The sequence below is a fragment of the Struthio camelus genome, chromosome 20, assembly GCF_040807025.1.
Source record: "Struthio camelus isolate bStrCam1 chromosome 20, bStrCam1.hap1, whole genome shotgun sequence".
Classification (NCBI taxonomy): domain Eukaryota; kingdom Metazoa; phylum Chordata; class Aves; order Struthioniformes; family Struthionidae; genus Struthio; species Struthio camelus.
The window spans coordinates 12796872-12824178 of NC_090961.1; the positions used below are offsets into that span (position 1 = coordinate 12796872).

At 52.5% G+C, this 27307-nt stretch overlaps 1 protein-coding gene across 14 annotated transcripts in view; it reads left to right on the forward strand.

Moving 5' to 3' along the window:
* Nucleotides 1–26516, forward strand: part of GRIN1 (glutamate ionotropic receptor NMDA type subunit 1) — a 41438-nt gene extending 14922 nt beyond the window's left edge. For 2 of the 14 annotated variants that reach the window (XM_068914772.1, XM_068914773.1), the window contains 18 exons: nucleotides 461–561; nucleotides 1157–1278; nucleotides 2046–2220; nucleotides 3918–4062; nucleotides 4162–4245; nucleotides 5480–5615; nucleotides 6580–6707; nucleotides 6873–7037; nucleotides 7813–7931; nucleotides 8645–8757; nucleotides 9600–9748; nucleotides 11039–11196; nucleotides 11912–12073; nucleotides 14323–14432; nucleotides 15642–15787; nucleotides 17454–17705; nucleotides 18421–18531; nucleotides 21533–23656. In XM_068914772.1, the coding sequence (XP_068770873.1) occupies nucleotides 461–561; nucleotides 1157–1278; nucleotides 2046–2220; nucleotides 3918–4062; nucleotides 4162–4245; nucleotides 5480–5615; nucleotides 6580–6707; nucleotides 6873–7037; nucleotides 7813–7931; nucleotides 8645–8757; nucleotides 9600–9748; nucleotides 11039–11196; nucleotides 11912–12073; nucleotides 14323–14432; nucleotides 15642–15787; nucleotides 17454–17705; nucleotides 18421–18531; nucleotides 21533–21736 (2580 nt within the window). In that variant the 3' untranslated portion in view covers nucleotides 21737–23656. Of the gene's footprint in view, nucleotides 1–460; nucleotides 562–1156; nucleotides 1279–2045; nucleotides 2221–3917; nucleotides 4063–4161; nucleotides 4246–5479; nucleotides 5616–6579; nucleotides 6708–6872; nucleotides 7038–7812; nucleotides 7932–8644; nucleotides 8758–9599; nucleotides 9749–11038; nucleotides 11197–11911; nucleotides 12074–14322; nucleotides 14433–15641; nucleotides 15788–17250; nucleotides 17293–17453; nucleotides 17706–18420; nucleotides 18532–21532; nucleotides 23657–24732 lie in introns of those variants that run through there. The other 12 variants (XM_068914779.1, XM_068914780.1, XM_068914777.1 and 9 more) reach the window with 9 other exon arrangements.
* Nucleotides 26517–27307: the final 791 nt, after the last annotated feature.

Genomic DNA, 27307 nt, shown 5'->3' on the forward strand with positions numbered 1-27307 from the left:
TTTTTTTTGAAAAGTTGAACCAACCCCCTTTCCTCCCCAAAGGAAACGGTTCCTTGGTGTAAGTTGCTCACTTTTACTCCCAAAGGTTAACCCTGTGCAATATGTTTTTTTCATTTCCCATGTTTTTGAAAAACAACACTTGTTTGAGTTTTCAATTGCATTTCAAAGCCTTTTTCTCTTTCCTGTACAATGCACGCCTCTTTTTGGGTCTTGATTGACTTCAGTTTGCATGCACAGTGCAAAAAATCCAAAAAGCCAAAACCTTAAAAGAGAAAGGAAGGAAGGAAAGAAAGAAAAGAAAGAAAAGAAAAGAAAAAAAGAAAAAAATCTAGCTATAACCAAACTTATTTAGCAAACTTGTGCAGTTTAATGAATTTTCTTGACCCTTTTCTAGATAGCATGGCTCTCACAAGCAGTCCTTAGACTACTGCACTAACCAGCTTTGCTCAACTAATCACAGGCTGAGAAAGTTCTTCAGTTTGACCCTGGAACCAAAAATGTGACGTCCCTGCTGCTTGAAGCTAAGGAGCTGGAGGCTCGGGTCATCATCCTTTCTGCCAGGTAAGGCCTAGGGGAGCCATTCCTTCCCCTCCTCAGTCTGATTTCCTCATTTGCCCCTTTGCAATGCTACCCAGCACTGGAATCAGTGCAGATTTTGGGCATGCCTTCCCTTCAAGGAACATGGGAGAACATCCACATAAAGCCCTGCGTCCCAAGCAGGGAGTAGGCATTGTGCTGTGAGCACTGCTGGTTAAGGAACTTGAAACTGTGGGCATGGCAGAGGTGGTTGGCTGTCCTGCAAAGAGCTACCACTTGTGATCGCAGCACTTACTAACGACATACCCTGAAGGAAGGGGATCTTACTGCCCCTGTGCCTATAGATGGTGAGTCATAAGGAACGGGCCAGAGTTGCAGATGCTCAGCACTGGGTGTGGTGGGATTAGATGAAGCTGAGAGAAAGCTTCCATTGCATCAGAGAATGAGCCACTGCCCAGGAGAATCAATTATCAGAGTGGGTCCGAGGAGGGCTGCCTGGCCAGGTCAGCCCTGGGGACATGGTGCCTGCTGCCCTGCTGCCTCCCTGGGGTCTCAGACAGAGGGGAAGAGGCCAGCCGGCACCTGGAGCCACATTGCCATTCCCTTCTTCTCGTTGCAGTGAGGATGATGCGGCCACAGTGTACAGATCAGCAGCCATGCTCAATATGACGGGCTCCGGCTACGTGTGGCTGGTGGGGGAACGGGAGATATCAGGCAATGCACTGCGTTACGCCCCTGATGGTAGGCACCCGCAGGAGGCACCAGCCCCGCTGTCGGCTGGGCTAGGAGAGGACCCCACTTGGAGCTCAGACTGAGCAGTGCCTGTGGCACAGCTGGCCATCATATGCTCCTTGCAGTAAAGCTTGACCTCTGTGCTGGCTGGGCAGGCAGACCCCTGCATGAGGCTGATCCAGATGTGGTCCCATCTGGGGTGCCTTTAGCCCTCTCTGGACATAAGGGTGGCCGAGGGATGCTGGGAGCTGGGTTCCCCCACCTATGCCGCCTGCCCTCCTGGGGATCACTTGGGTTGGGAGAACACAATGCTGTGGTGAACCTGAGCAAGTGGAGAGATCCACATAAACAGCAGCCTTTGCTCTCTGCTCCCATGGGGTGGCAGGAGCAGTCTGGCAGCCTTGGATATGCTGCCACGCCCCAACTCCGGTTTGCCAGGGCTTTGCAAGCTGTCCGTCGCCTGGTGGAAAGGCTGGGGTGCTGGGATGGGACTGCACCTCTGGGTGTCAGTGGTCTGTGTTGCAGTCCCCAGTCCCCCTCCACCTCTGATAGGCAGGATGGTGTCAGCCCTGCATCTGCTGCATCTGCTTGCCCTGCCTACTCCTGCCTGAGTCCCAGACAACTCCCCAGCTGTGCCTGTGCTGGAGTCCTAAGGCCCATAACCATGCATTTGCCTGACCCTGAGCCCTGCCAGCTCCTGGCCCCATGGGAATAACGCCAGAGCAGCTGGTGTGCCCAGTGAGGCTGACCTCCCTCTTCCCCTCTGCTTGCTGCAGGCGTGATAGGTTTGCAGCTCATCAATGGGAAGAACGAGTCAGCCCACATCAGTGATGCTGTTGCTGTGGTGGCCCAGGCTGTGCATGACTTGTTTGAGAAGGAGAATATCACAGACCCACCGCGTGGTTGCGTAGGCAACACCAACATCTGGAAGACAGGCCCACTTTTCAAGAGGTATTTGGGGGAAGGATGGGCTCCACAATCCCAGGGGAAGGGTCCTGATTGGGGGGAGCAGAGGAGCTGCTTGGGAAAAAAGAGAAAAGATAAGAGCATCTGGAACAAGTGCAGTAGAGCAGCGCAATAGGTTTGTCAGGGAAATCTGTCACTAAAGTTTTGGCACACATGGCACAGGACTGTTAGCAATAGAGATGTCATGGCTATGTCTCTCCTAAAAAATTAGCCAGGACATGGGCTCAGGCACTGGTCTGCAGTTGTCCAGGCTGTTTAAGCATCATCTTGTTGCCTGGCACCAATTCGGCTCATGCCAACCCATGCTATCCCAGGCAATGCCTGGGTGGCAGAGAGCACTGTGGGCCAGGGTCAGCTCCCAGGGGAAGAGATCTTGGTGCCATGGAGGGATGCTCTTCTCAGGTCTAGATCTTAGTTCTCTGAGCAGGAGAGGGGAAAAGAGGCATTTCTGCAGAATCAGGATGTTGGGAAGATTTCTGTCAAATCAGATCTCAGTGCTGCTGACACGTGTCCTGCTAGAAGTTTCAAGGCATGGGTTTGCAGGCTGTGACTTCTGTTCTGAATGCATGGGTCAGCATGCTGCAGGAAGGGTTTGGGGGATGATGTTTCCATGCCTGGGGCAGGTTGCTCTCTGCTGTAGCAAATCCTCGTGCCACAGAGGGTTTTCAGGTTTTGGGGTTTCAGTGGATTGGGATGTGTATGATGTAGGATCAGAGCATATGCGTGTTGGATTTCTCATCACGGGCAGTGTGTTCAGCAGATGCTCGATGCTACATGCCTTCCCTAGAACCAGACCTTTGTGCTGTGGGGAGTTACGTGCTGTATCATCGCAGATGCTGGAGCTACAGAGGCCTTTTCTGCTGGATGGGTCTTGGTAAAGTGACAATGCCCTCTGTAGTATGGCTCCGAGGGCTGTTCTCTGTAGGATGCAAACAGCACCAGGGTGCTGGTCTCAGCAGTGGGATCCTGTGCCAGGGGTTGGTTGGTCTCTGCAGATATGATCACGGTGTCGTCCAGGATTCTCTTTCTGTAGATCCAGGTCCTGTTGAGCAGGGGATGTGCAGAGCTTGAGGCTTTTATTTTAGAAAGATTTCTTGTGCTGCTCTCCAGTGACACAATCTTTGGCATGAGCTATTCCATGTTATTCTCTGCTGAGCAATGCAAATGGCTTGTGCAATTATTCTGTGTGTTCACTATCTTCTTTCCAGGGTGCAGGGGGCTTGTTTTCCCCTTGATAGTGTAAGTACATGCCTGGGGCATTTACCCAGGCTGCAATGGGCTGGTGCTAAGCAGAGATAGCAGGAGCTGCTGCGTGAACACAGCTACCAAGGCACTTCTCAAAGGAAGGTCTCCCTGGATGCTGTGGACTAGATGTATAGCCCAAATAATTCCTAAGGGGAATGGGACTGACCTGGCAGAAAAGAGGGCACAGTGATAAGAGATATGGTAGTGCAAGGTCTGGAAAACATGAGCCTCCAGGCCTGATCTCATCCACCAGGAGCAGGTGACCAATGAACTATGAACAGGTTATAGGTAGCCTTGGCTGGACTTCTACAGGGTTATGAGGGGCATATGAGACATGCTAGGCAACTGAGAGAAAGCATTTGCTTTTCTTGCCCCTTCTTAGATCCCCAATGGCCATAGTAGGGATTCTAGGTTGATCCTGCTGTGTTTCTCTGTAGGGTGTTGATGTCCTCCAAGTATTCGGATGGTGTCACTGGACGGGTGGAATTCAATGAAGACGGGGACAGGAAGTTTGCCAATTACAGCATCATGAACCTGCAGAACCGGAAACTGGTCCAAGTCGGGATTTACAATGGCAGCCATGTATGTACAGGCCTGGACAGGATGGGTAGGAGGGATGCGTATACAGATATATTTATATGTGGCCCGATATCTCTCTCCTTCCTCTGGGAATGTTCATAGGTCTTGACCAATGACCGGAAGATCATCTGGCCTGGGGGGGAGACTGAGAAACCTCAAGGCTATCAGATGTCAACTAAATTGAAGGTAATGGCAAATGGCAGCAGGAGGTGCCAGCAATTCTCAGCTCTCTGCATGCAGGGCTGTTACTTCATCTACCTTCCACTTCTGCTGGTGCCTCTGTACCTACCAGCAGTGTGTGCAACCCAGGGCACATGCCATCTCAGAGAGGATATAGCAGAACAACTTAAAAGAAGGTACTGGAGAGTGTTCAAAGGTAGGGAGCAGCTTCCATCTAGAGGCAAATTAGGGTGTGTCTAATTTGTTCCCAAATTAGGGATGAGAATAGGGTGGCATCCTTTGGTTTGGAAAAATAGACAGTTGGAAAGGGCATATGAGATAGGAGAACAGAGAAGGGATGGAGGGAGAAGGTGTTCATCATTCCTCATGGCTTGGGAGCCAGAGGGGCTCTGGCACTTGTTTACAGCGAATAAAAGGATGTGCTCCTTTGGTGAACACATAGTTCAGTTCTGGAGCTTGTTGCTGCTGTCAAAGTGGAGGCCAGAAGGAAACAGGATTAAACAGATTAGTGGAGGGTAGGTGGGCTGGTGGCTGCAATGTTGGGCTCAGGAAGTTGCTGAACAGCTGATGGCCAGAAGCTGGAGATTACACTGGGAGAAGGTCCCTCCACTCTTACGCTGTTTCTCATGCCCTTCTCCTAAGTGTTCATCAGCAGCCACTTTAAAGACGATACTGGGACAGTTAGTTTTACCAGTATGATGGCTCATATGTCCTTCTGTCCAGTCGAGGTCAATCACATGTTCCTGCTGGCTGTGAGCCCTTTTCCCTGCAGAGGTGGTGCAGAGGCACTGGGATGCTGCTTTACTGAGAGGGGCCAGGGCATGGCTGAAAGATCTGCATTAGCTTGGAATAGTGTGATGCAGTAGCTAGAGCACAGGCCAGGTTCGTAATCCTGGACTCTTTGGTCGGCCTGTAAGGGAAGGGGCTGTGAAAGGCTTTGAGGCCAGAGGTGAAAACGTCACGTGAGGGAAGACGTAAGTATGGCTGTTCTTCGTCTTGGGTGCAGGGCAAGCAAATGTCTCCCCATGCCAGCACCAGAGCTTGCTGCTGGACTGAGCAGTTTCATGTGCTGAGATGGCAGTTGATGAGGGCCATGCTTGCAAGGAGAGCTCCTGGAGAGTTTTCCTTGGTTTCCTCCTTGGTTCACTGAGACCAAGTGCATGCCCCAGCCTAGCTCCCCGGGGAGGAGATAGCTATGGAGAGGGATGGGGACAAGCGGGCATTTGTGCTTCTCCACCAGATTGTGACGATCCATCAAGAGCCTTTTGTGTACGTGAAGCCCACACAAGCAGATGGGACGTGCAGGGAGGAATTCACCATCAACGGCGACCCTGTGAAAAAGGTCTTTTGTACCGGGCCCAATGAGACCATCCCAGGTAACTAGATTGGCAGATGAGGGCAGTGGCTCCACCAGTGCACCTGGTTTGCCAAGAGCCCTGTCCTAGGAAGGATCCCTGGGGGGTGGGTGGTGGGGGGGGTTCAGTCACACTGAGACTACCAGGCTCAGTGGTGAGCAGCAGGAAGGGTGACAGCACATGCAGTCCCTAATGCCCCCTGTCAGCTCAGCCTTGCAGTGATGCTGTGCAGCAGCTGGGCAGGGGGATTCAAGTGTGCCAGGGTTTGTGGTCCCCATGCGATGATTTTCCTGCTGTTTCTTCCTTGTGGGCTCCAGGGCTGTTTTAGGGGATTGCACATCATGTTTCCACATCTTGACAGACTCTGATTCCTTTTGCCTTGTTCTCAAGCAGAAGCAATAAACAAGAAGCTGAAGGCACATTAACCCTAGCAGTACCAGTTTCAAATCATTTTGTTATGTAAAGTGGGTTTCAGGCTTTGGAGTGAGCACTTGGTAGGATGTGTGAGTCGCTTAGCAATGCCACGCTTGCCCAAATCCACTTAAAGTGGAGCCCCTTGGCCTGTCATGCTGTCCTGTGCATGAGTATTCGCAGCCCCGAGTTGTGTCCTGGGCTGCATTTAGCCACACAAATCCATTTTAGCTTTCTTCCAGCCCAGTCCTGCATGCACCAAGCTCCCTCCATCCTTCTTGTGGTGAACAGGTAGAAAGCTGTCAGTTCACCTCGTTGTGTCATGACAAATGAATGAATCTTCCTTGTCTCTAGCTTGCCTTTCTCCCACACTGGTGCTCCCCTTGCACACTCGGGCGATGGAGGCAATAGGGCAGGGTGATGAAGGCAGATGACACTGTCTGAATAACATGATTACAACTCCTCTGCAACCAGAACCATGCAGGTGGCTGCTTTCACTGGGGACAGCTGTGTAGCTTGGGGTCTCTAGCAAACAGCTGTCTCCACTTGACGTGCTGCTTTCCCCCTCCTGCAGGCCGTCCCACTGTAGCACTGTGCTGTTATGGCTTCTGCATCGACCTACTCATCCGGCTGGCAGGGGTGATGAATTTCACCTACGAGGTTCATCTGGTGGCTGATGGTAAATTTGGTACCCAAGAGCGGGTGAGTGTGGGCAGCTTGGACGCTGGGCAGGGGGAGCTGGGAGTGTGGGGCAGAGGGTGAGCCTCAGCCCCAGCCCCTGCGCACACCACGTGCGTGAGGGTTCCTGGCTGACAAGGGGATGGGTGTCAGGGGAGACGGGCTCATCCTTTGCTGGCTTTCTGGCAGGTTAACAACAGCAATAAGAAGGAGTGGAATGGGATGATGGGGGAGCTGCTGAGCGGCCAAGCAGATATGATTGTGGCTCCCCTCACCATCAACAATGAGCGGGCACAGTACATTGAGTTCTCCAAGCCCTTCAAGTACCAGGGCCTCACTATCCTTGTGAAGAAGGTATGGGCTGGGCTAGGGTGTTCAGTAGGACTGGGGAGGCCTTGCTTGCTCCCTGGCTCCTAGTTGCGTGTTCTGTGTTTGCCCTCCTGTGGCAGCGCCTGCACCTTGCCTAGATCTCCCATCTATTGCCTCCTGCCCACTCCAGCACTGTAGCAAAGCCCAGCCTTTGCTGCAGCATGCCAGCCTCCAGGTTACTCTCTCTTCTGTGACGCTCTTCCCCAGCGGTGACACAAGCAGAGCGCAACATGTTTGTCGGCTTTGTGCTAACACCATCTCCTCCTCGTTCTCAAAGAGAGGCAGACCAACCCTGTAGGGTGGGGAAGGGCTGCCATCTCCAGGTACCCATAAGGCTTCTCTCCACTTTGTACATGGCATGTTGTACCACACGGTACCTCTTCCCGTCTGTGGTATGGAGGCAAACTCCACACAAGCATGCTCTTTGGATACTTCTCAAAAGAGACATAGCTCAGGTCTCCAACTCCTGCTTGCTCAGAAAAACAAGAGGTTTTTCTGTCCCACTCCTATCTTCCCACTGTCTAGTCTGGGCATGAGGATGGGCTCTATATGGCCACCATACATACAGTGTATATATAGGTGGGGCCACATATATGGCTTCTTACCTCAGACTTTATGATGAGGCAGTGTAGGAGTAGGTCTGCTGTCTGCACAGTCCCTCAGAGATCAAGTCCTCTTTGCAGCTGTGTTTACCAGTCTGGTTTTAATGTTGGTGTGTGAGTTTGATGCGTACCAGCACTGTCTCTCTCCTGTGTTCTAGGAAATCCCCCGCAGTACCCTGGACTCATTCATGCAGCCATTCCAGAGCACCCTTTGGCTGCTAGTGGGGCTTTCTGTGCATGTGGTGGCAGTGATGTTATACCTCTTGGATCGCTTTAGGTGAGTGTGCTTTGGGTCAGTGAAGGGCTGGAGGCGGTAGGGAGGTTCCCCTGCAGTGCCCTGCTCAAGCACAGCCCTGCAGCCCTTTGTGGGGCTTTCATGGGAGCTTGACTTTGCTTTCTCCACATCATCAGCTCTGGTCATCAGTCCTGAGGTTCTAGGCTTCTCTGGGTGCTGCTACACTGACAGATCAGACAGCATTTGGCATTTGGACATGGGAGAACGTGTCTGTCAGACCAGATGCCATGCTGATAGCCTAACCACTCTCACAAGAGGTCCAGGGGCCCCTGGGCTCTGAGATTAGTCCCCTTATTTGGCCCTGAGGCAGCTCTTCCAAGGGGCAGGGAGCCTTCATCCTGCCCCCATCCCTGTGTCCAGAGGCTTTCACAGATAATTTGCAGTGAGCCTTTCATGTTTCAGTGGGAGAGGTTTGAGCTGGCCAGGATGAGATGCTATTTGTGGCCTGGAGACAATCATGACAGGATTGGTACCAGCCTAAGGCAGTCAGCATTGCAGAACAGCAGAGGGGGAATGCCTGGCAGTGGTACATGAGGGCTGTAGAGCCAGCCCAGCAGGGGGCAAAGAGCTGTCTGGGGCACAATCACAGTCTGTAGAGATGAGTACAGTGGGGCTGCTTCAGGATGCTTAGGGCAGAGGGGAGACTCCTGGGGACCGGGATAACGGATGTCAGAACTCTGGGTCATGTTTTCTAGCCCATTTGGCCGGTTCAAAGTGAACAGCGAGGAGGAGGAGGAAGATGCCCTGACTCTTTCCTCTGCCATGTGGTTCTCCTGGGGAGTCCTTCTGAACTCTGGGATTGGAGAAGGTGAGTAGCTGCACAGAGTGGGGCTGCCCTAACCTGCTGCTCAGGATCCAGGGCTGGGAGGGGCACTGAGCTAGGGAGGGGAGTCTATGCCCTCCTTGAGCAGGTCCTCTTTGTGGCAGGGCTAATGCTACTGCAGTGGGACACCGGGCAGAAAGGGAGCACGCCAGAGGTGATCAAGTCAGCCTTGCGAGGGGAGCCTAGAGGTGTAAATACTCCAGATTGCCCAAGGGGCTTACAGCAACCCTGGAAGGTGGGCCAAACCTTAGGGCCAGGTCTCTCCCAGAGCAGGGTGGGGTGAGCTCTGTCCCTGTGGCAGAGTGCCAGCAAGCCCTGGGAGGATGGTTCAGTGAATTGATAAAAGCCTTCCCTTCTCTGGAGTGGGCTGGCAGGGATTCAGTGATGGTGGGAAGCAGCAGACTTGATACCATCCCACCACCATGTTTGCCATCGGGGATGGGAAACAGGTTCTTCTTGGGCTGCTTCTCTTGCCTGTGGGTTACATATCTGCATCTGGTGAGATGGGCACATGCATAGCTGGTGAGAGGCATCATGTCCTGGAAGGAGCTGGGTTTTTCCTGGCTGACTGCAAAAGGAGTTGGGTGATGTTGGGATGTCGGCTGATGCACGTGGCCTGGGCACGGCACAGCAGTTGGGACGTATGGAGCATAGCCACAATATGGCTGCTGGGTTTGGGCAATGCAGGAGTTCCTTGCATGGAGGCCAGCAGAGCAGATGGAGGCATGTCTGCAGCCGCCGTCAGACTTGGATGGGGTGGATGTGGCTTTGGTGACCAAGTCAAAGTCCTTGTCATGCTGGTCTGAGCTGTCCTCTTTCCCTGTCAGGTGCTCCCCGGAGTTTCTCTGCCCGTATTCTTGGTATGGTGTGGGCTGGCTTCGCTATGATCATTGTGGCTTCATACACTGCCAACCTGGCTGCCTTCCTGGTGTTAGACCGGCCTGAGGAGAGAATTACGGGCATTAACGACCCCAGGGTAATGACCACATGCTTCCTCTCCTCTTCCCTGTTTGTCATTGGGCAGAGAAGTGGGAGATGCATCCAGTGAGCATGTCCGGATTCCTGTAGTACTCAGAGCCCTGCTTTAATATGGGCTAGCCCCGAGCCCTGCTTTAACATGGGCTAGCCCCAGTAATCCCAAAAGCAACCCTGATGTTTTCTCTTGGGTTTCCTCTCCAGAAGCATCACACACAGTCCAGATCCTACCTAACATGTCTTCAAAGTGCCCACAGGGATCCAGGGTAAAGCTCCCAGCCCTGACCCATTTCCGCAGGGCTGGGGGCTTCCATCCCATGTGCAGCCACTGCTTCTACCTCAGGGAGGAGCAGAAGCAGGAGCCACAACTGAGGAGGGCAGTCAGGCTACGGGAGGCATGCAGGCTGGCAGAGTGGCAGAGCCCAGGCAGCACCATGGGACCGCAGAGGGGGAGAAGAGTGTGGGGGGAGCACTGAAGCTGTGTGCCTGTGCCAGGGATCAAGCTCCGCTTAGTTGTGCCTGGGTCTGTCGCTGGCTGGTCTGAGCCCCTGCGCTGAGTGAGAACAGACAGACAGATAGAGGGAGGGAGGAATCGGCAGAGAAAAATCTTGTCCAGAAATAGCACATATCCAGCCAAGCTCCCTGTCAGTTCCTGGAGAGCCTGCAATAACCAGCGAGGAAACGATTCATTATGGATGAGTTATAACTAATGAAACGGTCCCTGCGGTGCAGTCAATACTCTCAGCAGATACCAGCATGCCTCAGACCCATTTCCCACTCTTTCAAGGACACAGACACAGCCCAGCAGCACAGACCTGCAGGAGAGCATCCCACAGCACTGCCAGCCTCACAGTATCCAGCACCCTACTGCATACTCTGCCCACTGCATTGTCAGCCCCATGGCATCCAATGCCCTCCTGCATCCTCAGCCCCATGGCAGCACTGTCCCATGGCACCCCCTGCCTCACAATATCCATGAACCTAGAACATCCTCTGTCCCACAGTGTCCTCAGCTCCATGGCATCCACTGTACCACAGCAACTTCAGTTCCACTGAGGAGATCAAGGCCTTCTGTGAGAAATAGGTCCCTGAAAGGATGGACGGTTAGGAAACATAGCTTTGGGGTGAATCAGTTTGGTTGACGAAGGACAGAAGAAATGGTAGCTTAGCTGCCCCCCAGCTGCTCCCTGAGGCAGCCCACAGCCATAGCTGGGGTCTGCCTGGCTGCTCTGCCATGTCTCTACACAATGAGGTACCACAGCTGATGGCAGGCCCTGCCCTTACCTTTCAGCTGCGCAACCCCTCCGATAAGTTCATCTATGCCACGGTGAAGCAGAGCTCGGTGGACATCTACTTCCGACGGCAGGTGGAGCTGAGCACCATGTATCGGCACATGGAGAAGCACAACTATGAGAGTGCTGCTGAAGCCATCCAGGCCGTGAGGGACAAGTGAGTGGGACCAGCAGCTTGCCTGGCCCTGCAGGCGTGGGAGTGGGAGAGCTCTGGGGGTCTGCAGCCTCGGGGAGCAAGCAGGACTGATGCCTGCCAGGGGAGGCTGCAGCTGAAGCATGGCTGAATGAGGTCTGCCCACGCATTACTGGAAGACACATGTCTATTTGGTGCAGGAGGAATAGGGATGCGGGTGTTTGTGTCTGTGGGTGGGCTGTGCAGATGCCCAGTGCTGGGTTGGGACATGGAGGGGGCACCTGATCTCAGAGCCACAGCAAAAGCTGAGGAAAGAGATATTGGGGCCAGCTGGGTTTTCAGGCATGGTACTGAAGGAGGATTTGAGGCAGCCTCGGCAGTGGCGCAGGAGCTGGAGCTAGTGTGTGCCAGATCTCTGGATAGAGAGCACAACGGCCGCAAGGGGAAGGAAATGCTCAGAGCCCCGGCCCTGGCAACGACCTCTACTTCTGGCTTCTACAGTTGCCTCTGTGTGGGGAAGAAGGGCTTCAAACCTCCTTTCACCCCTTCTACTCTTCCTGGAATACTATGCCTACTCTTTGGGCAGGAGCTGCAGCACAGATCCCAGGGGGAGGAGAGGGATGCTAATAACCAAGCCCAGTGATTAAATTAGGGATGGGAGCATCCTCACTGCTCTCACAGAGGCTGCAGACAAACTGGGTTGCCCAGCCTGACCTATCTATCCTCTCTTGGCATCCAGCAAGCTCCATGCCTTCATCTGGGACTCAGCAGTGCTTGAGTTTGAAGCCTCCCAGAAGTGTGACCTGGTGACGACGGGGGAGCTTTTCTTCCGCTCTGGCTTTGGGATTGGGATGCGCAAAGATAGTCCATGGAAGCAGAACGTCTCCCTGGCCATCCTCAAGTCCGTACATGGCTCTCAGCATGGGGCCTGCTCCCTAAGCACTGCATGTGTTAGCACGCAAGTAGGCTTGTGCCAGGCACTGCCATCCCACCCTCCAAATCTTCTGCAGGGACTGTGGCTCACTGACTCTGGACTCTGTGTGGTTTGAAGGGGATGTGCCTGACTGACAGGGATGGGTAACCTAAGCCTCAGCTCTGGCTCTGGCTCGCAGGGGCCTGGGAGCTGGTGAGAGGGCCAGAGCAGGGCAGTGATGCACTGGGGCCAGAGGTAAGGAGCAGGAGCCCTGCTTGGCCACAGGAGTGTAGGCAAGGCTGGTGGAGAAAAACCCTGGGAGTATCCAGTATTAGGTCCTTGTGAGCAAGGTGGAAGCTGCAGCAACAGGCATAGGTGATGTGATTTCCCTGATTCTCCTTGTGGGTTCAGCTTGGCCAATAGCATTGGGCTGCCTTGACTTAATCTTTCAGGAGCTACTCTTTCAACTCTGGGTATTCCTAATAGGCAGAGACTTCCTCCTGGGTCCAGCTAAGGCTCTCATATCAGTATGGACCTGCAGCAATGAGTTCCAGAAGTTATTCAGATACATGGAGAAGAGGAATTTCCTTATGTTAGTTTGGAAATTACACACTCATTGCAGACAGGGAAATGACAGGGAGTAAAATGTGGACACGGAGCAAAAGCCAGCTAGGAAGTGGAGGGGAAAGGCAGAAAGCCAACATCCAGGAAGCATGAGGGTCCTGCCCACGATGCAAAGTTGAAATGTCTAAAGGAGGCAGTGGGCATAATGCAGGAAACCCAGGCAGGAGCTAGGTTAACCTAGGCAGCCATGGGACCCCACTGGCTGGTAATGCCACGGGGTTGGGTGGCAGCAAAGTGAGAAGCCTGGGGGGGTCCTGGGAGCCCTTGGCTCCCTTCTGGGAGAGGATAGGGAGGCCCAGGGCTACAGACTGCCAAGAAAGACTGTAAGTCATGGGGATGTACAAGGAACATGAGGGAGGAAAGCTCAGGGGGACCTGTGGTGGGACGTGTGGGACACGTGCCCTGTGCCTACCTCCATTCCCACTAGCTGTTCAGGCAGAAACAGGAACTGCCGGGGTACAGTTCATTTCCTTATAAGCTGGTATGACTGGTCAGGTGAGCTGTGATCTGTGCTGTGCCAATTTCTTTCCATGACACGCCAGGGAGTGCAAAAGGTTTGCTCCCCCAATTATCCCTGGGTAAGAGGGACCTCAGAGTCCTGTCACACCATCAAAACCTGCTAGAAGGGGGGGGTGGGTGGGCTGTGGAGTACCCCCTGTGAAGCCAGAGAGAGGGACTAGGGGTATTCACCAGTGATAGGAGCTAAATAGGGAGGGAGATAATAGACCATGCACACTACTGAAGACCTGAGGAAAGCAGCTTGAAGCATCTCTCCCTCATGCTTCTTCCTATCATAAGGGTACATAAAACAAGGAGAAGACATGCAGTCGGAGCAAATGACCCCCATGTTTCACACCCCGTCCATGTCAAACTAGCCCAGGTGATTCAGAAAGGGATGGGCATTTCAGTGGCTAACAGGGAATGTGGTTGGGGACACCAGGGACGTGGGGAGTCCCTGCCCTCACTTGTGCAGCAGGGGACTGATAGGCTTCCCAGTTCCTGCAGGAATTTTCCCCCTGCCCCACACTCAGCCCTCTGCCTAGGGTCTACAGATGGAAGCTGGCAGTAAGGTGAATTTTAATTTCCTTGGTCTCCCAGCCCCAGAATACCTTGCCCAAACGTACTGGTTCCCCATCAGCTGCATCCCTCCACTTGGAAATTCAGCTTCCAAATGACTCATTTTGGTAGTAAGTGGCCATTTCTCCAGCTCTCAAACCATGGGGCAGTTGCAGCAGGCAGCTGCAGACACCTACTTGCACCCACTGCACTGTGCACATGGCTCATGGCCATACTGGCTGTGTGCAGGACAGTGTGAAAACGCAAGCTGGTCATGCGGAAATGCCCACTGGAGGCAGGCCACACACACACACACACACGCTCTCTACATAGATGCCATATATACACATGTGTATGCACATGTATGCACTCAGCCAGGCATGCACACACAAGTGTGCACACACCCATCCATTCACATGTTTGCAGGTTGCAAACAAATGCAGAGTCCTAGTATGGAGGGCATGAATGCACAAAGGGCATGAAAGCTAGCCCCTGTGCCCCAGTCACCTGCGCACGGTCTCCAGTGACTACTCTGTCCTGTCTCCTTGTGCTTTCAGGTCCCATGAGAACGGCTTCATGGAGGACTTGGACAAGACTTGGGTGAGGTATCAGGAGTGTGATTCCCGTAGCAATGCCCCAGCAACACTCACCTTTGAAAATATGGCAGGTTTGTTCTGCAAACCTCTTTCTTCCTCTTCGCTAGGTAGCCTGCTTTCGCTCAAGACATTCTCCTCTCCCAAGCTGTCCTCAGGCCAAAGTTCTGCTTCTTCTGGGTTTGTGCTTTCCTAGTGCAGGAAGGCTGTTATATTGGGCTCCAATCCCACTTTGTCTGAAACAGCTCCAACAAGCCTCCTCCGACTTTCCCTGGGGTGGCTTTCTCCTCCATGGGTATGGCCTGCTTTGAATATTGCTTCTCTCCCCCTGCTCTGGCCAAATTGTGACTGTCATGGTGAAATCAGAGCTGCCACCAAGGCAGAGAGAAGGGAGCAGCACCTCCTGGGGAAGAGAAAGTGGCTGAGGAAGTGAGAAAGGAACGTGCTGCAGGAGGGAGCTGGTGGCAAGGGGCAGCCACCTAGCCTTGAGAAGCCTGTCCCACGTTTTTCCGGGGCAGGGAGCAGAGGGCAGGAAGACGATAATTTATTCAGTGGGTTTTTTTTTTCCCTTGGTCCTTGTTTGTAAAAACCGTAGGTTTCCCCAGACGGGCTTTCCCTTTGCAGTAATTTAGTGCTGACCACCCTTTACCCAGCCCACATGGGGATGTAGGATTAGACTTGTCCAGGGGGACCCAGTCCTCATTGGCACCTCAGGGCCAGGGCAGAAGTGCCAAGAGAGCTCCAGTTTGCTCCATCTCCTCTGGACATTCAGTGCTCCACCACCTCCCCTTCCCATGGCTCCCAAAACATCACCCCTGTGGGTTCCCAGATGCCTGAGGACAGAACAGCCAGCTCGGCACACTGGTGTCCTGCCTGATGGGCTAAACAGGAGCAGCAGAGTTGGGTTTCTGGTGCAAAAACAACCTAACAATCGGGGGGAGGGGGTCTGTCCTGGTGCTGGTTACAGTACCTAGCACTCCAGAGCTCTGTGCCTGCCCCTGAGCATAGCTGGAGCATCGCTGGTGCTAGTGGTTGTGCATGACCAAGGGGAGCTCGCAGATACCCAGCGTACTGTCACCTTGCTGCCCGTCACCCAGGCAACTGCAACGCCTGCCCTGCTGTGCTCGGTTACCCTCCCTGGCCACTCCTGGACTATGAAGGGATGGCGGGAGGCCAGGGGATCCTGGGTTGGAAGATGCTCCTGTTGCTTGGTGTGATACAGAGGAAATGAAGTGTCATGGTGCAGTTTCCATTGCCCTCTGTAACTTTCCTGCTTATTTCAGGTGTGTTTATGCTGGTGGCTGGAGGTATTGTTGCCGGGATATTTTTAATATTCATAGAAATAGCTTACAAAAGGCATAAGGACGCGCGGAGGAAGCAGATGCAGCTGGCGTTTGCGGCCGTTAATGTGTGGAGGAAAAACCTGCAGGTAGGACAAATCGTTTTTAGAGCAAATCTCCAACAGGTGCGTTTTCCATTCCTTCACCAAATCAGTGAATGCAGAGCTGTGGATTAGCATGGGGCCCTCTGTCCCCCACCCCGCACTCCAGTAACCTTGTCCAGGCGTTACTGAGCCACTATTGAGGTGTAGGTGCCCTGCCTTGTCCCTGGGAGCTGCTCTTGCCAATGCCACCTCTCCTGGGAGGTGAGTTGTGCTCAGCTCTGTCTGGGACAGACACCTGGCCCAAATGCACAGATTTGTCCTCAGCTGTGCTCATGAGGGGGACTTGGCACCTTGCTCTGCTGGGGACAGTGTGCTGGAGTCATATCTTTTTCCAGCTGAGCAAGCAGTGCCAGCGCTGCTCCTTTGCAGACGCTCTGCATGGAGGTACTACTCTGCCTGCACTTGCCAGCAGAGGATGGGAGGGTTAATCTGCTACCACTGAGCATCCTTCTCCTGTGGCTCTTGTGCTGTTTAGGTTTCTAAAATGAGCTAAAGTCTCCCCCTCCCTCCCCGCTCCTCAGGGGTGCAGAGGCTGTCTTCATATCCAGGACAGATTCCCAAAAGAGGCCGTGTGTGCTCTTGTCATTTGGAGACAAGGACGTCTCCCAGCATGGGAGCCAGCAATGCCAGTGCCTGTCAGCACCAAGACTTTGAGGGGTGCTTCCCTGGGACCATTGCTCTCCCCAGCTTTTCCCATCACTAAAATGTCTCCTTGTCACGCAGGCAAGGGAAGCCCGGGGGGTTGGTGGTACCTGGCAGTGACACTGAACCATGGCAACATATTTGAGCCAGGCCCAGCCACCAGCCTCACTTTTCCCTTACCCCATTGCTCTTGGGATGAACCCTGGTTGCATCCCACATCCCAGTTTAGGGCAGCTGGAGACTCTCTCTGAATTGTTTGGGTTGCTTTTCTTTCTTGGGGAAGCAAATCAGCATTCAGAGAGCAACAGATCCTTTAGGTGACTAAAGGAGACTGCCATTCACGGAATGAGTGAACGAAAGAGAGAGAACAGCAATTGGGAACCCCAAAAAGTGATGTCACCAGAATGAGCAAAATGAAATGGCCCTGTGGGAGCAGCACTGGCTGGGGAGTACAGAAGGGCTGCTCAGGTGGAAGTGACCTTCCTGAGAGCAGCAAGGGGAAGCATAAGGCCAGGCTGCTATATCCTGAGAGATTGCTGGGTTCAGTTCGCTAATATAGTATCGGAAAAAGCCATTTTTTTAAATTTTTTTCCTTTGCTTCTAAAAAGCAGCAGCACGGACGGGGTTAAGGCTGCTGGGACAGAGCACACTAGTCACACTGCCATTTTTCACTTGCCAACCTTCTAGAAAATACTGCACTGGGTCATTGGGCAGAGTCTGTGGGACTGTGAGCAAAGCATGCTGCCCTGTGGGGATAATCAGCCTCATGGTAAAGAGCCGTTTGACAATGTAAGACTTTTCCACAGGAGGAAACGTCAGAGCACTAGTATCTGGTACATTGCTAGAAGGTAGGCAAGTGGAAAGATTTATTTGTTAAAACAAACAAACAAAAATAATGGTTTTTGGGATCACAGTTTTGCCATGGCTATTTCCTGAGATGCCATGGAAGAAAAAGACATTTCATTCCATTCATCTTGCTTTCCTTTCCGTTTGTGCATGTCCGCAAAAGAGAGAACTGAGAAGGAGGAGCAAATGTATCCCCGAGCATGCTCTACGCACCAGCGGGATACATTTTGGTTACCCCCGTGCGGTAGCAGAGCCAGACCTGGTCACTCCGTCCCCCGTCGGAAAGGTCACACTCATTGGCACGAAAGCAATTGGGGAGGAATCGTTCTCAGCGCCCGCCGCAGAGTGCGGCCGGTCCCCTCGGCTCGCTGCCCCTGCACCATGGCGGCTGGTGCTCCCAGCCTGCGCTAACCAGGTCCGACTCGCTAACACCAATGGCTACATTTTTCAGTTCTGTTTCTCTTTGAGTTAATTCCGACCCCCTGATGACATCATAGTGCTAATGCTTTGCTTCCTCCTTTTCTTTTCCTTTTTTTTTCTTTTCTTTTTCTTCCAGTTTCATTTTTTTTAACCCTTTTACTTTGGGAAAAAAAAAAGTTCGGCTTTGCACAAATGCGTCATTTAAATTTTTTGAATACATTTTTTACAGAATATTCATACAATGACTTCTCTTTCAATGCAGTCCTCTCTCTCTCTTGTGGCACTAGGATTCAGCCTCAGAACTAAGGCCCTGAGCAATTTTTTTTAGTGGTAGGTGCAGCATCTCACCTCTTGGTCTAGCTAGCCTAGCGGTGGAAGTGAGGGGCAGGGCACTAGTCAGAGCATCCCCAGGTGCTCCCGAGGAAGCAAGGTCAGCTGTGCAGGCCTTCAAACAGACACCGAGGAGAAAAGGGCTATTCCCCAGAGGGGTTTCCAGTGCTCCAGATGCGAGGCTGGCCCTGTAGCTGTGGCCGTGTGGTGGCCGTGCTGTAATTGTGGGTCACAGAGGCCCTTGGAGGACTGGGAGTGACAGAACATCTCCAATAGCTTTCTCACCTAAACGAAGGACATGACACGGGGCAGTATTCAAATAGATTTAGAATTTCCAACAACACACTAGAGATCTAATCACTTATACATATTCATTTTAGGATAGAAAAAGTGGTAGAGCAGAACCTGACCCTAAAAAGAAAGCCACTTTTAGGTCCATCACCTCCACCCTGGCCTCCAGCTTCAAGAGACGTAGGTCCTCCAAGGATACGGTAAGAGGAAGAAGAACAATTCTGCCCTCTATCTTTCTCTCTCTTTCTCTCTTCTGCCATCCCATCGACTGCCACACACCCATCCCGAAGCTGCCAGTGTACATGCATAGCTCATGTTCGTCACCAGTCAGTCAGTGAGTCAGTGAGTCAGTCATCCCGTGTACCTGAAAGGATGCTGGGATCCTGGAGGGCAGGCAGGAGGTGGTTTGGAGTCCTGTGATGAGTTGGGAGATGCAACCGAGTTTTTGTTTTGGTTTGGTTTGGTTTGGTTTTTTTTTTTTGCCTGGATGATTTCTGATGTTCTTCTCTGTGCTTTGCTCACCTTACCGGTGCTGACCTTTTGAATCCAATGACATTTTTTTTTCTGTTTCTGAGTGTTCCTGTAACTGTTTGTCATTGTATGCCTAAAATGATCACTCTGATTTAATTTCGGCACTGTGTCACCTCACTGAGAGCCATGCGTGTCACATTCTCTACATGTAATTTTTGTTTGTGATTATTAGCATTCGGGACGTAGTCCTCAGCACACAAGTGACAGCTGTCTCTGGTTATCGTCAGCAGTATTTCAGCTCTATAAGAGAGACATAAATGCTTAAAAGAGGAGGTTTTAAAGACCCAACCTGGCTCAAACTGTGTACTTCCACCTTGGAGTAAAACTGCTCTCATGTAACCAGAGAAAATTTACAAAATTTTACCTCTAAAGCCAGCTGTTTCCAAATGTGTGAACGTGTCTGTTCTTGCTAGAGCTTGAGACACACTTCAGCGTCAGGTTGGGCTGTTGGTCTGTCGGACTAAGCCGGTGTCCCTCTGCATGTTGCCGTCTGTTGTATGACACTCTGCACTGTGGCTACTCTGTTGTCTTGTGTGGAAGCGGGAGGTGCGTTTTCCTGCCAGACCTCCCAGTTAACGGGCTGCCAAAATTGCCTCCCTGGGCGATCGGCGGGTTTCTGCCCAGGGCTGCTCAGAGCAGGCTTCCCACCAGGATATTAAAGGCGTGATGCATGGTGGGGCCGGGGGGACGGAGGTGGCACCGGCGCGAAGACACGCGGCCCCTGGCGGCAGGGCAGCTTGTCCCTGGCTGCAGGAACGGGGGCACCTTGGGGAGCAGCATGCGATGCTCCAGGAGCTCTCTGGGCCATGGCTCTGTAAGTGAAATGGAAGTGACTCCGTTTTAGACCAATGCAGGCTTGATCCCAAGAGGCTTCCGGGAGCACGCCTGGGACGCTGGCCTGGAGGCCAAGGCCAGCGGAGCCCTCAGCTGGGCTGGGATGCCACAAGCTCACACAAAGTGCTCCTCTTGTCTGTCCCCTCAGGGCCCAGCAGACATGAGAGGGTGGTCCCATGCTCTTGCCAGCCATGCCCCATAGCCAGTGGGGAAGACGGGTATCCTTGTCATCACTTGTGCTGTGCCCATGCTGCACCTTGTGCTGGGCATGTCCCCATGCCTTGGGTCCCACCTCTCCCCACTGCTGCCGCAGGGACCAAAACCCAGAGGAGCTCTGCAGGAAGGTTGCAGGTTGTGTCTTGATAGCCTGAGCCCTGACTGGGACAGAGGAGAAAGATGGATGTGGTGAGTGGTGCAGCGAGGAGAACTTGAGAAGTGAGAAGAGAGAGGAGGAAGAAGTACAGGCAAGATGAAGCAGAAAAGGGGAGAAAACAACCGAAAGAGCTGGTGGGGGGGGCCCTCAGTGTGACTAGAGTAGACCTCACATTTTGTGGTGCTGTTTGATTCACTCTGAGGTTTAGAAAACCAATGGATCCTAGCCTGGCAGAGCAGGAGCATCATGGCAAAGTGGGGGAGACCACTGCCCACTGCAGGCACAGGAGTCAGTGCCAGGACTGGAGGAGAAGGGGCTGGTGGAGCCCATGCCCTCGGTATAGGACTGCCCTTTCCAAAGTGCTGGAAGCTAAGGGTGTGAACACTGCACACAGACCTGTTAACTGGTATACACATGCCCAGTCTGCCCCAGGAACTGCTGCCTGGGGCAGCTGGCATGTGGCACCCCCAGTTCCTCCTTCATTGCAGCCCTGCAGCAATATGAAGCATCCTGAGCCAGACCCCTCTCTGATGTGTGGCTGCCCATGTCCCCACGCCACCCCAGAGTGCTCTCTGCCTCAGGGTAGGTGCATCCTTTATGCCGAGTTGCCTAGGTCCAAAGGACTTCTACTCCAAAGGCTTCACAGGCAAGAGGCAGAGCTGTGCTCTCCAATTTCCTTATCTGGTGGGGACCAGCATTCACCATCTGTGGGGCGGTGGGCCACAGGGAAGCCAGCGCAACCAGCCTTGCTTGTGCCTTGCGCTATGGCAATGCTCTTGGCACACTGTTTGCAGGTGAGCCATGGAGGGAGATAGCCCCACTCAATCCAGAGGATGGCCCTCGCTCTGTTGGCAGCTGCTTCTGTAGGTTATGGTGCCCCATTCCCTAGGTGCCTGTTGCAGTCATCTCATGGCCATAGGGCAACATGGCCAGGGACCCAGGACATGTGTTCCCCAAAGGGGTTAGGCTAGTTGGGCCAAGAACAGGCTAGTAGGGTCAAGGTCAGGCCAGAGCCTTGTGGTGGAGTGAGCTTTGTTGTGATCTTGAGCTGGCCTGCTGGTTGCTCTGTGGGATGAGCGATCAGCAGGAGGGTGCTGTCCCCAAGTAATGTCACAGCCTGTCACTTGGAGCCCTCAGTTTCGATGCAGCAGCCCTGGCTCAGAGACCTCAATGCCCTCCTGCTGTGGAAGGCCCCATGAGTACGTAGCATGCTGAGACACGTTGCTTGGGGTCCTTTTAAAGACAAGAAAGCAGTGAGGTGCTCTGTTTTATGATGCTTCGCAGAGCTATCGGCCCAAGCCAGGTCTGAGATGGGCAAGGCTTGAGAGCCCATGGGGCTGGAAGGCCAGACTGACCCCAGCTCCATGGGCTCTTCTGTCTAGCAAGAGAAAGATGCAAACCTGGTGGCCTTGCTTCTTTCCTTTTCGTTGTCTGGAGTTTTAAAAATGGATTCTACTCTGCAGCCCTGCAGAATGGTCCCTCAAGAGTGCCAGAGAGACAGGCTGGCACCATGGAGCCAAGACAGCCCTGGGAAGCTACCACCCCACTCTGAACGTCCTAGCGCCCACCATCACCCGAGCTGCACAGCCTCTCCGCGGCACATCATCCCCACCGCCCCAGGAGGAGATGCATGTGTTCCCCATAGGCAGCTCCTGCAACTCGAATAGCACTCGCAGAGCTGACGTACTGCCATCCATCGCAACCACCCACGATACTGCAACCCCACAGAAGCCATGTGAGATGCATAAACCACACAGACACCTTCTGAGCCGGCACATTTTGTACAGACATGTAACGAGACGCACAGATCCCTTAGCCCCCGCTGCAGATGTTGTCAGCCCCCGCAGAGTCAAATTGCCAGCCTGTGGGTCCCCAAACACAGCGTGACATATGTTCCACATCACCACGAAGCAAGGGCCCAGTGCTGTGAGGCAATGATCACTCTATAATTGTTGGGATATTGCCAAATCTGGTCAAAAAATCAAGGGGGTTCATTGAAAGGGTCACCTTTTCAATGAAAAATCAGCCATCCTAAAACCAAACACTTTTTGGCTGAAAAAAAAAATCTAGTTTTTGGCCCAAAACAACCAAAAATAGGCCAAAGACAACTATTTTTTTAAAAAGGAAAGTTGGCATTTTCTACAACAAGATTGCATTTAGCTGGAATCCTAATTTTTAATTGAAAAAAAGCAAACAATTTTTGTCCAGAAAACTTTCCACCAGCCAGGGACTACCATATAAGCCCAGATTAGGTTGAAGTCATTCTTAAAGACATATTATAAGTTCTTGTCTATATTTTCTTCCTGGTGTCATTTAAAGTTTTTGGTGCCTTCACTTCACTTCCATACCTTAACATGTTTGAGTCTCTTCTATGGTTAATATTAATTTCTTGGCTTTATAATGTTTGGTTTGGGGATAATTGCACCATCCCTGTAACATAATTTACCCTAAATTACTGATATGTGCTTTTATCATTAGTTCTACTTTAACATAGTTTTGATATGACAACTTTCTTGTTTTTTTTTCCTTTTTTTAATATTAAAAAAATTGCATGCATGAATTCTACACAAAAAGTAAATGAGAATGTTACCCTGTGATAACTGTGATTGGAGGAGATATGCTTTCAAATCAAAGTCATGTTCTTGTATTTTAATTTTTTCTGGCCAAATTCCCTAGTATGTTTGGTTGTTTTAGAGTCCCCCTTGGAGCTGTGCAAAGAGGCCAGAATGCCCCAGTCTGTCCTGCTAGATCTCCAGCTTCCCACTGCAGCAGCCACACATACATGTTCACTGAGGCACACACACTCACATACACACACTGTTTTCTACCTGTTGCATCAGGCCGGTAGTGCAGGATTTTTAACAAAGGATCTTTTTTTTTCCCCATTATCTTTTGTACCTTAAGTTCTTCCTTCAACAAAGGCTGAATTCTTCTCCATCAGTGAGTTACCCAACCTGTCCTTCTCCTAAACCATCTCTTCTCCTCTGTGGGAGCAAAGCCCTAGAGAGGTGGCTGCTGCCTCACCTAACGAGCTCATAGCTCATGGCCATTTTGCTATGGCACTCAGCAGCCAAGACTTACGCAAAGAGGGGGCAGCTGAACGCATTTTGGGAGAGGGTCATTTTTGGCGGACCCACAAAACACCACAAAAAGCTGCCCAGGGCCACAGAGCAACTTGGGGTTCACCTCGGCCATTTTCTGTGCAAACAGGCAATGGTGAAGGTGCTACCATTTCAAAAAGCAAAGCCACAAAGGCAACAACAAGGAATTTCTTAGAGGCTCTGTTTTAACATTAATTTGTTCCCTGGATGAATGGGTGGATGCACTGATTCCATGAGATATTCCCTCGGTGCCAGCAATTAGCAGCATGCCCTTGGCACGTGTAGCAGAGGGACAGGACCATGCTGGCTCTGGCTCCCACTCTGGCAGCCCCCCACTGAGGCACCAGGTCCTTGTGAGGCACAAAACACTCTGGGCAGAGCAAAGAAACCCTGAGGAGCCCACACAGTGCTCTGGGGGACACCAGACTTCCCTGAGCCAGGGGCTGGTGTGTATGGCCACGCAGGGTAGCCACAGTGCCAGAGGCACCAGCAGCACGATGGGGGCCATAGTTGCCACCAGACAATGCAAGACATGGGTAAAGTTCTGTCACCAAACAGCCCCTCCAGGAATATAGCAAAATGGCAACCCTCCTAGGTAGCACGGTGCAAGGCCAAACAAATGTCACCAGAGAGGGTCTGTGCAGCAGTACACAAGAGGCCCTCTCAGGCCCTGGCACCATTTTAGGTCTCCTGGAAAGCAATGCATGATGCTCCATGCCCCCTGCTCTCAGAGCAGGACTAGCTCAGCACTTATTATTTAGGAGAGCACAACTGGAAAAGGAAGGAAATATGGAAGAAAGAAAGGAGGAAGGAAGAAAATAGCCACCCAGCTTTAAATCCCTGGCTGGGAAGGGAGGACTTTTTTTCTTGCCAGTTGAAGGGGTTTTCTGCTCTCCCTACTTTGCTTGCTGGTGGGGCTGTGGTTGAGGCAGTCTCTCCAAAGGAGTGTTTACCAAGGCCCCCTCTGTAAGGAGAGCAGAAACAAGAAGCCAGGCCTCATCTCAACACAAACCTATGATGAAATTTCACGTTACCAAGTGAATCTCCAGTTTATTGCAAATAAGACACACTGCACATCTCCTCACCTGCATGAAGGGAAAGTCAAAGCAGAGTTATTCAAGCAAGGAGGTGAAATACCCTGGCCTCAAAGCAGAGCTAGATCTGAAACCAGTCAGATGCTGAAACCCAGTCTGACCCTCCAAACACAAGTTCATCTTGGGGCTGGGCTGATGAGTCACACACTTTGTCTTGTAGCTCTCCCAGAGCATAGACAGGCTCGCTCAGCAGGCGACACGGCTGCCACGCTCTGCAGAAGCTGTGCCGCGCTCCTGCGCGTCCTCCTCCCCGTCCAGGTGTAAGGCGCTTGGAGAGTGTCTGCAACGACCTCTGCACAAGCTTGGATTGCACTGGGAAGGGGACTTCAGCCAGCAGCAGGTTTTGGGCCGTTGCATCGCCCCTGAGTGATATCCTGTAGGGATACATGGAATGTAAGTAGACATAGGAGCCAGTGCCAGAACTGCCTAACAATTTTTTCTCCTGGTCTGTGTATTTGTGTGTTGCAGCAATATCATCCCACCGACATCACCGGCCAGCTCAACCTCTCCGACCCCTCAGTCAGCACTGTGGTGTGATGTTCTTCCTGGGGGACCATCAGTCCTAGCCCAGCATAGTAGGAAGGCACATCCAGGACTGCCTTTCCAAGGGACACCGATGGGTTCTTCTGGGTGAGACGGGAGGAAAGCGTCCTTCATCCATACACAGTGACTTCATTGTATATCTCCCTGCCTTCCTAGGCCTGCTGCCATATTCACGCCCCAGAATGCATCACAGAACCAGGATACAGTTTGGACTTCATTTTACAGAGACAATTGCTTCCAACCTGTGCTGCTGTTAATCAGTATTGCCACTGACTGGCTACGTGCAAGGGGAATGGACTTTGAAAGGTGGTGCCTGCTCTCACAGGTTAGCACAGAAGAGATAGCTCCAGACTGCTAACACGTGCTTCACTTTGCAGGCTTCATGCTTCTCAGCACAGGTACAGACCATCAGACCTGCGCTCCACATTTCACACCACCCTCGGGGGCCCCCATGTGATGTGTTCACGGCCCCGAGTGGCTGCAGCAGTCCACAATGCTGTGGCAGGCCAGGCACATGTTCCTGCTGTGCCGAGCAATCCACTGCGTCTGCAGCAGGGACTGGAAGATGCGTGCTCTGTTCACTGCGAGCAGATAAACTCCTGTTTCTCCCTTCTATCAGCCTGTGCACCAAGCCCGTGGCTATGATTCGTCTCCTGTATGTGGTCTGTTTGAGGCAGGAGTGCTCCCAGCCCTGCAGCCCTCATTGGTTCCCCCCATGGCCTGCGTGGCCTGTGCTGAAATATGGTACTCTGGAGCTCCTAACATGCTGCCAGACAAGGTCCTGGCTCCCCACATGTACTGCCCACAAGATATTCCCACTGCCTGGCCATGCCCAGCACGTAGTTCGCACACCATGGTTCCCCTGGCCAGGAACATCTCCATGGAGAATGGCTCTGGATGGTTGCAATGACCTTAAGCCAAGCTTCATACTTGTCAGGACCAGCAATGCAAGGAGAGATGCTTGCTTTATGGACCTTGCTATGGTGCTTGCTGAGTGCCATGGTATCCACACAGAGGCCACCTAACCTGTCTTTGGTGTCTGTACACCACAATAGGTGCTTGGAGCATGCTGGGCTCTCCCTGCCACACTCACCAGTGGTGCAAGCTTGCTGGCAGCCTGCGTGGCCTCAGCTCACCTGGCTGCATTTGCTGGAACCCAGAGGCATGACAAACAAGATCCTGGCTCAGAAGAAGGGAACCAGATGAGGAGGGCTGAAGCCATTCCTCCCCACACCTTCCTCCCCCCATGCATATGTGCTCTGGCACCCCACCAGACAGCAGCCCATGCATCAGCATCCTGTGTGGGTGCCGTGAGTGAGTGCAGGGACACCACCACCCTGGAAGCATCTGGCACCAACCAGGTTGATGACGAGCAGCTGCAGCATCTGCATGGGCCACACTGCATCCTGTCTCCTGTGAAGGTGGAAAGCCCACCTGTAATGTGGTACCAAGCCCCAGCAGCAACAACTGCCTGCCTTCCCCTTGCCTCAGCCAACCAGATGGGGCTTCCCCTGAGGGTCAGCAGCTTTTGCAGGCAGGATTTTCAGACTGCATCTGAGGTCTGTGAGCACTGTCCCACTCACTGCAGTGGCTCCATCAAGTTCATTTTGCTCCAGCTGAGAAATTGGGCCCATTCTACTTTATACTTTGGTGTAACATTAATATCAAGTTTTTGCAAGAGCTCAGTAAAGTCTAGACTGAATCATGAAGTGGTTTATTTCAGTGCCGTGTACCTCCTTCTGTCTCTGCCTTCTGGCACTGAATCAGTGCCTCACTCAACACTGCTGCAGGGTTTGCAAACAGTAAAATGTGGAGGGAGAGGGGAAGGATGGAGAAAATAGTAGCCAGAAAGGCCAGGATCTACAAGGGAGACCAGGAAGAATGGGGTATTGCCATTCTGGGATGCCAGGGGAAAGGCCAGTGCATGGGGACAGGCCTGGCAGCAGGGCACCAGAGCCAGTCTGAGATCACTCGAATACCAGCACCTGCCAAAATGGTGATTTTCCAGGCTTCTGACGGTGCTGCTAGGCAGCCAGCTGCCTGCTGCCAGCTGCCAACGCAGTAATTCTGGAAACATTCACATTGTTTGCTACCTTCCTCCATATTAACATAATGTACTTCCAGCTGCATGCCTGCACAGGAGCCCTGCTGCGGCTCCCACTCACATGCTGCTCATTGCCTCATGGTGAAATCCCCAGATACATCCGCCTTGAATAGCCGAACTAGCGCAAAACCTGCTGCTGCTGCAGCCATGTCAGGAACAGCGGAGGGCACTGGCAGCAGAGTAGGAGTGTGGGAACAAAGAACCGACCATCCGGATGGTACCTGGGAAAATCTCTTTATGCCAGCCCATCCACAGGAAGAGATTCCAAGTGATTTCCAAAACAATGAGGCAGACACTCTACTGGGGTAAACTGAAGCAGCATTAGTAATTAACAACATGCCCTCAGTGTCAGACACGTCCAGCCCACCCTCCAAGGGGCTCTCATCCTGATTACGG